This window comes from Etheostoma cragini, chromosome 10, assembly GCF_013103735.1.
Source record: "Etheostoma cragini isolate CJK2018 chromosome 10, CSU_Ecrag_1.0, whole genome shotgun sequence".
NCBI lineage: Eukaryota > Metazoa > Chordata > Actinopteri > Perciformes > Percidae > Etheostoma > Etheostoma cragini.
In genome coordinates, this window is record NC_048416.1 from 14,670,471 (window position 1) to 14,684,242 (window position 13,772).

Sequence of the window (13,772 nt, forward strand, 5' to 3'; positions counted from 1 at the left end):
GACGATCCGTCTTAATGGAGTTTTAGCTTTCTGTAGAAAGTGTCTTTTTTTCGGTGCCATTCTTGACTCCTTCTCAGCTGCTAATAAATGTCAAATTATTTCTTCCATGGTTTGAACTGTTTTTTTTATTGTACATATCCAGTGTCCCCATGCCTGTAAATGGGGCACAGAGTGTCTATAAATAGATATACTGTAGTAGCTAGCTGCCAGTGGTTATCAGCAGGGGGGTTGTGTGTGTGTATAATCGCGTGCGGTGCTTTTTTTAATGTGCTGCATCAAGGCTATTGATGAAGGTGTTTGTTTCGCTCTTGCCACTCTACCCCACCACCCAGAGGAGTAATAACATTGAGGAAAGTCTCCATTTCATATCTCTGCTGCACCGTTCCCTAATGACCCTTCCTCGCTTCGTCTCCACCCTGCCACAGCTTTCCAATGGCTCCCACAGCTCATCCACACTGCTTCTCACACTGTGAGGTAATCCATTTACACTTCCTGCCTCTCTAAGATTCCTCCTGCTTGAGAACTCGGATCTAAAGAGGACAGGAGGTTTGGTAGCCTATTCTAAGATGAAAAAGACTTTGAGAGGGCCATGTATATTTTATTTTCTGCCCCGTGCTTTTATTCATCTTGGTCCTAATTGTCCCCACATGATATGAATGTGTAATCATGCCATTATGCCTGTGCCTGCTCAGGTTATCTTCATGGAGGGAGATATGTGTTGATGGGATCTGACATTATCTCCTCCAATGGAAATCTTAAGGATGGGATCTTGCTCTGTCTGGTGCTAAATATATAGCACAGCAGTGGTACAGCAATGCTCCAATTCTCTATCCTAGTCACACTTTTATCTGTTGTCCCATTCTGTTCATATTTGCTTTTAGGAAACGATTGCACTCCCTTGTCTGGATTTGAAGATGAGTCTCTGTCTCTTTGTCCCATTACTGTGTCAACGAATAACATTGTAATCATTTCAATTACGACAGCACCGGGACCGATGCCTTCAAGTAGGGCCTTGAGATGTAATTGGAGGGGCACGAGCGAGTTGAGGAAAGGCGTTTTTCTTCTGTGAAATTGCCTCAGTCTTGGGGACAGTAAATTGAGGTGCTGAAAAATGATGTGATAATTCAGCCGCATGGTTTGGTAGGGGAAATGGTCTGAAAGTCACTTTCTGGAGAATTAGAAGGCAAAACTACATTTCCCTCCTGAGTCCTCTGTCCTTCACGCAGTGGCGTGAAATGAATTGATGAGACAGAGGGAGAGGGAAGTGTCGTTGTAAATGTTTGCAGCTAAAATGAAGCTTCCTGCTTGTGCATTCAGATTGGCTGGAGGGTGGGTTCGAGTCGGAGTGAAAATACGGTGACGCGTTCCACGCTATTTCATGTCCTAAGCCTTTAATCGCAGCAACCACAAAGGCATAAAATTCAAATTTCAGATTGATTGAATCTATATTGTTGAATGCCAAGGCTGGCTTAAGGAAAAAAAAAAATCACGCGACTGTGGCTTTAAAAAAAATAAGTATGTAACCTCTTACAGAAGGCAAGTCTTTGCTCCTCTCATGTGTCTGTTTGTTGCTTTAGATGTGCTTCAAAAGAAATATAAATATTGGTGCTTTTTGAAGTTTAGCCACTCGCAAGAAAGGGTAGAAGGCTGAATACAAAATATAGAAATTTGCTTTAGCTTTGGATTTTGCTGCTTGTCATGAAGAATTCCAGCCCAGTGGTCATGTTGCTGTTGACGGCGGTGAGTAACAAACACCAAATGCATCATCTTGTTACATGACAAGAAGTAAAGATACATCGCATTTCGAACCTTTCTCAATACAATGTCCAGTCCTCGCCTTCATCGCTCTATTGTGTCTCGTTTCTTAATCCCTTCAAGGCATCTTGCAGTAACAGAGCTGGCATAAACCCATTTGTTACTGTTTGCAATGTCAAGAGTAACAGGATTACAGATTAGGGATTACACTGGCGTCATTCTCACCCATTTTTAATCTTGACCCATGGCCCGATCTAACGGTCTGACCAAAGTTGTTTTTGTCTTTTGTGAGGCTTGAGTGTTTGCTCAAAAGCTCAGGAATATTTGTTCAGGAACAAATACAAACAAAACACACATGCTGTGTTGTGTGATCATTTGGATTTCCTTGTAATGAGTCTCTCGGGTCTGCCTCTGCTGTGGTCAAGCAACTGTGGTACATGCGCATCAGTATAGACCAAGACAGAAAAGTGACAACAGTAGCCTTTTAATGAGTGTCCTATGGATTACCGCCCTCCCTCCATTTCCTTCTTCACAGTTTCCATGCTTCTGAACACAACGTAACTCCGGCGTTTCCATGGAGAATATGCGGTTGCCAAGGCCTGTGGTGATTGAACACAGAGGGTCATCATTTATTTCTGTCTGTCAGCGGCGATGGGACAGATCGGGGAGAGAGAGGGGCAGTAAGGGGAGAAGGGGCATACTGTTGGGTCCTGAGGGGCTCGGAAGGTCCAGCTCTCCTTTTAAAAGTTTATTTGTCGAAGGGATCACCCACGGCTCTGGTCTACAGTGTTAACGTACTGACGTGGTCTTATTCACACTTTGAAAGAAGTGCAACACCAGTGTCAGGGGGGGGGGGGAGTGAACAGGACACGTGAGCCTACATATGGCCAACCTTAGTGTTGTTTATCCAGAGAGTTGTTACAGCTGAGGACCAGGCTCAGTCCCCCTGTTCCTCATTGTCTCTCATTAATCTAGCAGTATGGTTCTGGCCTGCTTCCCATGATGTAGAGGGAGCAGGTTTTAGTGACCACCCACCCCGAGGAAAAGCATTAGTCTGTTCTCTCAGCCGTCACCTGCTATTGTTTATGCCTCCACTTCATTCTGTCACCATCTTTCTGCTGCTATAAAATAATGAGGGGAATATTTTAATTGATGTTTTCAGGATTGATGGTCGCCTTAGGCATGCGTTTTTTGCTCATTTCTCCCTCCAATATGTTTTTTTTTTTTTTTTCTCAAGGTTTGGTAGTTTATCATCTTGTCTTCTCCTCAGCTTTTGTCTACCTTTTCACTCATGTTCTCCTGTCCCTTAGCAGTTTTTTCCTCTTATTGGCCTGTCTTCCACCTCCATTTGATTCCACTGCCTCGTGTGCAATTACAGAGCTCATGTTCAGTCTGAGCTCTTTCCATCTCTGAGAATGAAGAGGTTCGCTATCAGAAACGCATTAGTCTCCATCTACCTCTCCTGTTATGCATGGGTTAAGACACTGACTGTTGGGCAGACTGAACCACTCTGGTCTCTATGCACCTTTTGGCTGCTCTCAACCTTATCAATATATCTGCTGATCATACCTCTGATCAGCTAAACATGAAATCTTCATGTTCCCTTTTACCTTTTACATTTTTGCATCAATCATTTTGTAGGAAGGAAGATGGGAGATGTTTGCGGTTGTATCTTGGCTTCTTCTAAGGTATACATGGCACAGAAAATAGAAGACACATTAGGTGAGATGGGCGTGCAGACATTTGAGATCCATTAGCCATTATTCTGTTCCGTCAGTGCTATATCCACATCTCCATTATAGTCTAATATATTGTACTCTCTCTTTAGCTGGCCCGATATCAAAGCTTTAGCTTAACACTCGAGGCCTAGAGCATTCCCTCTATTTGTATCGGTTGCTCTTCTACCCCCCACTCTCCCCCTTTCTCCCTTTAGTTGTAGCTCTCTTTATCTCAGTCTGAAGGTCAACATTGGGAGGCGGTCACTGCTGCTGCGAATTGGGCAAGAAGTGAGGTTTGCTGTGCTTCCACTCTGTTTGTTTTGTGTCACTATTTAATCTGCTCTCAAGCCTTGACAACAGTGCCATTAGAGTCACGGCAGAGCTCCTCGTCTCCCTGCGGCCGGAGATAACAATTAATTAATCATTAACAGAAAATTACTTTAAAATTGCCATTTTTTTAAAAGAGTAAAGCTGATTTAAATGCGTTTTGAAATCAGTATTGAATTATTAAAACAATTGTTTTCCTATATCAATATGCAACACATCTCATGCATGTGCTACTATGTGATACGCCTTCATGTTCACATGATGAAAAATACATTGTTATATGTTAAAGATGCACACAATGCACTTTGGTGTGAAGCCCTGAATGTAAACCCAAACTTGGTTTAAGTCATCTTTTCATTGACAGTTGCGATCTTGATCCATTGTTCAAATTTGAATATTTTGGGTTTTTTTACTTGGTTGAACAAAACAAGTAGTTTGGAAACTTGTGATTGGCGTTTGTCCATATTTTCAGACGTTTTTATAGATTAAATAATCAATCAATTGAAAAAAGTACAAACCGACAATTGGATTGAATTGCCCATTTCTCATAACCATGACTTGGTGATAGGACACCTCATTTTTGGTCATCGGAAGTTTAGATTTGTTATGTATTTTTTTTAAGTACCAAGTTATTTAAATAATAGACCTTAAAAAAGTGTAAGGCCTCGGTTTCATGTTAAAAGTTGTCCCCTCTGTCTTCTCCTCTGCTTCATTGTTTCCAGCAGCAGTCACTTCCTGTTGCTAATCATACTTTGATATGCCATGACACAAACCCTGTCAACCTCAGAAAGGAACAAACAAGAGGGGGGGGGGGATCTTCAAGTGACCAGGGCTGTTGGGTTTTGTCTGCTTCTTTGCAATACATTCTCTGAACGCTCAACGTTATTTCACAGCCTCTCTTTACATTAGACACTGCCTCCCTGTAAAGAAGAAACTTGGACACGACTCAGAGAAAAGTGTGATCTCTTCCATTGCACTCGCAGCGAGATTGAAGGCGTCCAGTTGAGCATAGCTGGAAGGCAAGAGGGGGCAGAGCTACTCGACAGAATGTTGACCTTGATTACATAAAAGGGACACAATATGGGCTGGATTTTCCCAAAGTAATACGGTGTTTACACAAACGATAACAATAATCAAAAGAATATCTATAGTTAATTATTTTAGAAATAATGTATGGAATGATCTGAAGTTCATCTCCTTTGTTAAAATCCTATAAAATCAAAAATGTGTTGATTGTAATGCTATCTGATGGATGATTGCAGCCCATAGGATTTACTGCACTAAGCACAGTATGGCCACTCTTGTATTTTTAGTGTTCACCTTTAATTAAGCCCTGGTTTATAGTGTTACCAATAAACCCTTTGATGGCATTATCAAATCCATTTAATATCTGATTTGTGTCTGATGAGTCTTGATGGGTTTGGTGGTCACTGTTTAATGTCTTTTGGTTACGAGGCTTGTGACTCTACTTTAATGTGGTATCTAGGGTCTAATAAAAGGGTGTGTGCATGTTATAATGCTCTGTCTCGTTTCTCCACCAGGCCTTTTTTAAATGGAGAAATTATGAAGTCTGTAAGGGACTAGCTCACACCATTCTAATGCCGCTTCGTGCTATTCTCAGTCAACTTGATGGAGATTGACTAAAGGGCTTGTATATTATGATAGGTCTGCAGAGGGCATGGGGATATATATTGAGTGTGATAAGGGGTTTTCTCCCAGAGTAAAGGATCCTACTGTTGCCAGGTCTGTCTGTCACTGTCACCCACTTCTCTCCTCTTGGATTGCTTCCCAATCAGCTTGCTTTTTTCCCCGGTGTCCTGCACTCCATTTTAGTCTCCATACTGTTGAGGGAAATGGAAGGCGAGTGTCCCCGCGGGTGATGGCTTCACTTGTATGCAGTCACAGTCCTATTGGACCGAATCGGGAATAGGCTCACCTCAAGGCTTTGTTGTCACTCACATTCTGCCTATTGATTTTGTGTGTGTGTGTACGTGTGTACGCAGGGGTTAGGATTGTGTGTGTAGGGGGAAATTGGCAGCTCTTACTTTGTGTAGGTGAATGCAAGAACTTTTGGAGTGTTGGCACTGGCAGTATACACACATCTCCCACACACCGCTAAACCCACACAACAAAAGAAAGCAATATGTCATTTGTTCTATCGGACTTGTTTCTGTGCTTTCAGATTTTGACACCATTTTTCTTCTGTGTTGCCATTTTTCTAGGTGAGGAGATTCGATCCTAAGGGAATGGTCCTGCTGAGATGACCTGCGTGACATTGCTTTTCTCAAGAGATCATTCTCCAATCAAAAGAGCTGAGGGAAATCTACCGGGGACATGGTTGGGAGGTTCACATGATGGACACGTGATGAAGTCTTCCATCATCTTTCTCCACCAGTGACTCGGCCTCCCAGCCCTCCCTCTGAGGCATAAGTGTGTACCAGCGGTCCAAGGCCCCCTATTTCTCTGCCATGGTGACATAAGCAGCACTGCAATATGAGGGAGAGCCAACGTGAGACCGGGTCATTTCTTTCTCCAGTAGCTGCTGCAGCAGCGATCTCCACGCCGTTTGTGTTAAGCTCCATAACAAGACTGACCTTGTTGTGAATAATCCCTGCTCGCCTTTTTTTTTTTTACCCTCACCAAGCGAGACTGTCCCTGTGTTGCTGGGCTGCTGGGGCGGGGCGGTGTGGCGTGAGACGATGCTGGGATGCGTGACACGCCTCCGTCGGCTGGTCCGTCTCCTCCCTCTGCAGACCTCCCTCCTCCTCCTCTTCCTTTTCTGCACTGTCAGCGTCTGCATCTCGGCCTACTTCCTCTATGGCGTCAAGCGAGAGCTGGAGCCGTCGGGAGGGGGCGTGTCCGGGGCAGATGGAGCATCTGCCGACTCGGACGACCCGAGGGTCACTCCGTCCCGGATACTACCTTTGCGGGGCGTCTCAGGGGGACCTGGGGTGGATCCCGGAGGGGCCAGAACAGATCCTGTGGTTCTGGTGTTTGTGGAAAGCCAGTATTCTCAACTGGGTCAGGAGATTGTGGCCATCTTAGAGTCTGGCCGGTTCAGGTACCGGACTGAGATCTCCCCTGGTAAAGGGGACATGCCCACATTGACAGACAAAGAGAGAGGACGTTTTGCACTGGTGATTTATGAGAACATTCTCAAGTATGTTAACTTGGACGCCTGGAACCGAGAGCTGCTGGACAAGTACTGTGTGGAATATGGAGTGGGCATCATTGGCTTCTTCAAGGTTAGGACAGCACTACACTTCCTATGCCTCCCCTCCCTCCCTCCCTCCCTCCCTCCTCTCCCTCACACCTTCTGCCCTGTCCATCTGGCTCCACCGTCTCTAAGGAGATGGAATTCACAGGGTTGGAAAGACCTGCCTGGTTCAATATCACTCAGTCCCACTGCACTGTTTCTCTCATGTTCTATCTGTTTCTTGTTCTTCTTTATTCTGGAATCTGGTCTCCTTTACTATTCTTGCCCATGCTCTTGTTTTTATTTTCTTGTTTTCTCTTCTTTGCTTTATTTTATTTAAAACTCTGCCGCCTCTCTGTACCTCTTTCTTCCTCTATATCTCCATTAGTCTCTCTCTCTCTCTCTCTCTCTCTCTCTCTCTCTCTCTCTCTCTCTCTCTCTCTCTCTCTCTCTCTCTCTCTCTCTCTCTCTCTCTCTCTCTCTCTCTCTCTCTCTCTCTCTCTCTCTCTCTCTCTCTTTCTCAGTAATCCGTAGCTGAGCCTGTTTGCCCGAGGCCTGTTTTCAGGTCTTATGGTTTTAATCGCCATCTCTCAGCCATGGAAAGAATATAGAAAGAGATGTGGGGGCTTGGATGGTGGTGCAGTGATGTTAGGCGGTGTAGGTGAAGCCTGGTGGGATTTACCACCTATTGAGAGAGGAGGAAGTAGAGCCAGGGTGTGCATCCCAATGACCCTGACAAACAACGTTGCTGCCGTGGTTTGTCCCAAACTGTGTGCAGTAGAACTCTGCCCATATCTGTATGCCCGATTTCAGCTTATCACAAATATCTGTATCGGCAGGTTTGTTGACCAATAACTAACAAGAAATTGCAGTGATTAAGAATTACATTAAGAGTATATTTTTGAACTGTAAAATGTTGCCGTTGGAACATAACTTGGTCACAATTCTTTAATACCAAATTTAAAGGAACCATATCATAAAGTATTTGTTTATGGTATGTACAGTGGTAACTCCAATGTTTTCTTTGGGATCCAGAGGACCTGTGCCCTCTTAACAGCTCAAAAAAAATACTTAGCATTGTTTTACTGTGCGCTATGGGCCTCTTTTCTGTGTCCTTAATGAAATCATTTAAATATTTTTTTATATTGTAATATATGGATGTTTTATTACTTTATTTTATCAGATTTATCATTAACTTTCTCAGTTTTATTAGAATTGCATATAAACATAATTTAGAAAATTTTTAGTCCACTATAGAAAATGACGCATTACTTCTGCTTCTCAGAGACCTCAGTTATAAAACATGGTTAAATGCAACATATGGTCATATGCTCTGTATCTGTGCTCTACTAAGTCTGTTTGGATTTTTATTGGTGTTTTACAACAGTTTGTTAGCAAGAGTGGAAACTCTCTGGGGTCTTGTTGACCCCAAACATAAGCAACATGACTATAGGGTTATATTCTGTAAATGTCTTTTGTTTGTGAATTAGTTTTGTGCAAACAAAAGGAATATTTAGTGGTTAACGCAAAGGTTATAAAACATAGCAATCATGAAATAATCCGGTATTTGGTGGGATAGCAATACTTGATGGTCATTTTCATCAAATGTCCCAATATGTGGCAAATGAAAGGGCTACACTTACAGCATTTTCTCCACGGTACACGGTACCTGATCTCCCCGTCCTCCTTTTTCCAATGCAAGTTTAGTACCGCCTCATGCGTGAGGCGAGCGTGGCTGGTCGTCATAGCAATGCGGGAAACTACCGTCATCAAATGCGACACACACATAGAACGTGGAAGGTGTGTTGTTTTGGGCTGTATAATAATTTTACAGTCAATGCTATTGCCTCAGCCAGAAGACACATTTAGTTTCAAAAGAAGCTGGAAGCAGCAAAAAAAACAAAACACCACATGCTAAACTATTTAAAAATGGCGGGTTTGTTCAGGTCACCCCTGTCCGTCGTTAGCGATGATGACGCAATGACTATTGACAATTCTCTCCGACCAATCAGTTGTCTCTAGGTTTTCACGTCACCTCAGCTCACTTGGAAACTCGACAGAGGTGATACTAATAAAGTACCCGGTGGCAGGTACAAGGGACTTTTTTCACAATGGAAAACCAAAAAAAGGCGCGTCCAGATGAGTTGAGCAGGTACAATGTAATGGAAAAATGCCATTAGATGCCTTTCAACATATTGGGTTTAATAAGGTCAGAAGCAAAGAAGAAAGAAATGATCTGATTAAAATGGTTGATTTTGCAATAATAGTGTTTACACATACATCAATGGGGTCAGTGGGGCCTAACATTTTTAGGAAAGAAAGCCAGTGTTGCCAAAACACAAGTATCAAAGAATATCTGGTGTTTTTGGAATTATTTTTTTTTAATTTAAATATTGTTATCTGCCTCTAAAATCTGCCAGGCATTAGTTTGCAGATGTGGACAGCACACAGTGCATGTCAGTGAAAACACCAAGTTAGTAAAGAACAGGAGTAAATAAGACTTGTGTATCCGTGGCAGTAGAGATGTGACAGAATTGGAGAATGTCACAATATAGAGATAAAATTTCAATGAATTCACAGAACCCTTAAATCTTAGAGGACACAGCAGGAGGTTATTCATTTTGACTGCAGTCTGAGACAACAGCAGATGGAGCATAGCAGGTAGAAGCTGCCTCATGCTATTATGCTTGAGAAGGCCTAACGTTCTTTATTTCACACATAATTGGAGGAATTGGGGAATTATGTTCAATACATTTCTGTCTTCATCGTTCTTGTGTATGATGAATTTGTGTGATTTCTCTCTCTTGTCTCTGTTGATCAGGCCAATGAAAACAGTCTGCTCAGTGCACAGCTGAAAGGCTTCCCCCTCTTTCTTCACTCTAACTTGGGTCTGAAGGACTGCGTTGTCAACCCCAAGTCCCCCTTGCTCTTCATCACTCGATCGGGGCAGCCCCTGCCAGGTCCCCTCCCCGGGGATGACTGGACCGTTTTTCAGTCCAACCACTCAACATATGAGCCCGTACTGCTGGCCAAGACCCAGTCAGCTGAGAGCATTGCATCGATGGGGCAGAATGCTGCTCTGCTCCCATCTGTGGTGCAGGACCTGGGGCTCCATGATGGTATCCAGAGGGTCCTGTTCGGCAACAACTTGGTCTTCTGGTTGCACAAGCTGGTGTTTGTGGACGCTGTGGCATTTCTGACTGGAAAGAGGCTCTCGTTGTCCCTGGAGCGCTACATCCTGGTGGATATAGATGACATCTTTGTGGGCAAAGAGGGCACACGCATGAAGGTGCCTGATGTTAAGGTGAGTTTGTACATGAGTTTTAGATTGAACAAACTTTATCAGTAGTAGAAACTGAACCCATTTACGTATTCACCAGCCAGTGTTTTTAACAGCCCTTTTGCTAAAATATAAAAAAATGGCCTCACACATAGCATGTGCTCCCATCCGCCAGTCATAGAGAAACCCCGGCTTCTCGCTCCTCGTCTCCTTTTGAATGCCTTCGTCCCAGTAGGCCGCTCAAAGCTGACAGGCCCCACTGCTCACACTGTCACAGAAGCTCCACAGCAATGAATATTTCAGGGGCCCAGAGACATACAAAGAATTCTGAAAAGCTCCTCGCTCAGAGCAGAACAGACCCCCTCACACGTGGAGGCAGAGGGTATAAAAACTAAATATGGAAGAAGCATAGAAGCAGTCTCCTTACTGGCAGCGCAACAGCGAGCTTTTAGGAACAAATCACACCCTGACAAGATGGAGAAATCTGTGAGCGTGAGAGAGGGTGTGTGCTGGGAGTCTCATCCAGCGCGGAGATCAAATGAAACAAACTCCTGAATCAGAGGAGAGGGAAATATCAAACGGAATGAAGAAGAGGAGTAAGGCAACTGGGAGTAGATGTTCGATGTTTACCGAAAGAAACTTGCAGACTGAAATATGAATGTGGGCACGCGTGCGCCTTGGCGTTCGTGCTTTCTCATTAATGCACTCGTGCACCAGTGTAAGCACAGGCTGTACTGACTTACTCTTCTTTCCTCCCACCTTTTCAGGCCCTGCTGGAGACACAAAGGGAGCTGCGCACCCATGTGCCCAACTTCACCTTTAATCTAGGCTTCTCAGGGAAATTCTTTCATGCTGGTAAGATGCAGCCTGTGAAGACATCTTTGCTACTGTTAATTCAAGCGGAAATTAAACCTCCTACTAAACTGAAAGAGATAACTACTATATTTTGATTCATCATTTTAATTTCTCTACTCCTCCATGATTCCTCCTCCTCATGCGCTGACTGTATTTCTTCTGCTGTAAATCTCCCACATGTTTCACTCTATTTGAACTTGTTCCTTTTGCCTCTCTGACTTTCATTTCCTCCTTGACCCCATTTCACCTCCGCCTCTTCTTTGACATTGTCCATTTTTATCTCCTCCATTTCCTTTTCACCCATCACCCCCGTGTTTTTTCTGTTAACCTCCCTTGTCTTCCTCCATCTCTCCTCCCCCCTTTCCACCCTCTCTGTCATGAGCAGGAGCTGATGAGGAGGACCTGGGAGATGACCTGCTGCTTTCCTATGTGAAGGAGTTCTGGTGGTTTCCTCACATGTGGAGCCACATGCAGCCCCATTTATTCCACAACCAGTCCGTGCTGGCCGAGCAGATGTTGCTCAACAAGAAATTTGCCATGGTGAGTCACAGAGGGGCGAAGGTCGGATCACCGCTTTGGGTGAGCGCTATGAGCAGAGTTACCATGGCTCATCCTATCTTCTTTGTTCAAATAGGAAATCTAGGGGCAAGGTGTAAATAATTTTTACAGTCCTGGTTGATTTGGCAATACCTGTGGTTACTGAGGTAACTGCAAGTGTGGTTTATTACCACAGCAATCGCCACTTTTCCAGTCAAAAATTATTGCAATTGCAATCAGATGTCATGCTGCACACAACGCGAGAACGTTTCGACACAACAGGAGGACACAGTGCAGGTTGGAGATGTGCAGTGTAACAGCTCAGTGTGGCAGCTCCTTCTTCTTCCATTAATCTTTTGCAGAAGTTCTAAATTGTCCGCTGGCAGAGAAAGGACAAAAATGACATTGGCATTCTTTTCACCCTGCGTTTTGCCTTAACGTGAAGCAGCAGCAGTAAGATGTCCCAATTGCATTCGCAGTAACGTAACACAATGTGTTACGTTGATGTGACTGTAAGAGAGCAAACCGTAAACAGTGAGATTACGCGCATGCATTGTTTGTATGGACTCCTCCGCTACCAATAAAGACTACTATTTAGAGAGAATAATGCTAAAGGCAAATGCATAAATTATCTGTTGTGGAAAATACCCTGACCATACAGTATCAAAAAATGGGGTTTGATTTAATTAAAAAATCTTATAGAATAAGTTATAGCTTCAATATCTTGGAAGCCTGATGGGTTGACCTTTTCATGCTTGATGGTGTTTTTGGCCTCCGACGTCACCTTCCAGGCAGCAAACCCCAACCTTAACCCTAAACATAACCATTATCACGCTGCCTTGAAGGAGATTTTTTGGGGAAAAAACACCAAACACCCTTTTTCATTCTCTCTTCTTTTTGAATCCTAACTCTCACTCCTGTGCTTTTTCTTAACCTCTAGGAGCATGGGATCCCCACTAACATGGGCTATGCGGTGGCGCCCCACCACTCTGGCGTCTACCCTGTCCACATGCAGCTGTACGATGCCTGGAAGAAGGTTTGGGGCATTAAGGTCACCAGCACAGAGGAATACCCACACCTGAAGCCCGCTCGCTTCCGGCGAGGTTTCATCCACAGTGGCATTAGCGTAAGACCACTTGTTCATACACACTGGGCATCCATAAGGCATCATTATCTTGTTACCTCCGGCCTGTTGTTTCCCTCTACTTTGCTTCTCCACTGTCATTATGTTTTCAGCCCACTTAGGATTCTCTTTCGCCATTTACATATGCTCTCCTTCATTCATTAATTATCTCTCCCTCTCCCTCTCCACCTCCTCCAGTTCTTTTGTTCTTGTTCTTCTCTCATTGCCAGCAGCTACTCTTTATCCTGCACTTGTCCATCTTCCTCCTTTCCTCTCCATCTCTGCTTCTCTTAAGTCTTATCCCCAGAGATACTGAGCAGTGTCTTATTTTTATTTACCATATATCAATGACGCAACATGAGTCCCGAGTAGAGCCTGACCGATATATCGGCGGGACGATATTATCAGCTGATATTAGGCATTTCCAGATCCATCGGTATAGGTAGCATATATTTTTCTTAAGTCTTCATTTATCAAAATCATTTATAATGACAAAGAAATTATTCTGATAAATGAATATTTATAAAATAAAAAGGGACGCTCAACCATGTCATGAGCGTTGGCTTTGCGCAGTTTGTCCACCAGAGGGCGCTCTACAGCTTCCCTGTTGGCAATGCTGACTTTTTATGTCAATGTGTTTTTGTTCAATGGACTTCAAGTTTCATATCTTAAGTTTGTATTTTTGTACATTTTATCAGAACTTATATATATTTCTATATTATAATAAAATATTATAATTATAAATATAATTATATTGTATTATATACTATTCATAATATGTTCCTCTGTTATGTTGTGACAATAAAACAAATTATCATATTATTTTAGTGAGAACTCATAAATAACTACAAATAACTAATGTTAGGGAATCTGTTTATGTTTTGTTACATGTTTCTGGATTGTTGGATACAGTATATCAGCCGATATATCGGATTTTTAAATAACCGAATATTCGTATTGGTACCGGCCTTAAAAATGATT

General features: G+C 43.3%; 1 protein-coding gene across 2 annotated transcripts in view; it reads left to right on the top strand.

The window, feature by feature from the left end:
* LOC117951179 (bifunctional heparan sulfate N-deacetylase/N-sulfotransferase 1-like) overlaps positions 1 to 13,772 on the top strand; it is a 44,712-nt gene that overhangs the window by 21,387 nt on the left and 9,553 nt on the right. For both annotated transcript variants that reach the window (XM_034882752.1, XM_034882753.1), the window contains exons 2-6: positions 6,023 to 7,045; positions 9,818 to 10,300; positions 11,044 to 11,131; positions 11,517 to 11,671; positions 12,609 to 12,794. In XM_034882752.1, coding sequence (XP_034738643.1) covers positions 6,500 to 7,045; positions 9,818 to 10,300; positions 11,044 to 11,131; positions 11,517 to 11,671; positions 12,609 to 12,794 — 1,458 coding nt within the window. In that variant the 5' untranslated portion in view covers positions 6,023 to 6,499. The remainder of the gene's footprint in view (positions 1 to 6,022; positions 7,046 to 9,817; positions 10,301 to 11,043; positions 11,132 to 11,516; positions 11,672 to 12,608; positions 12,795 to 13,772) is intronic.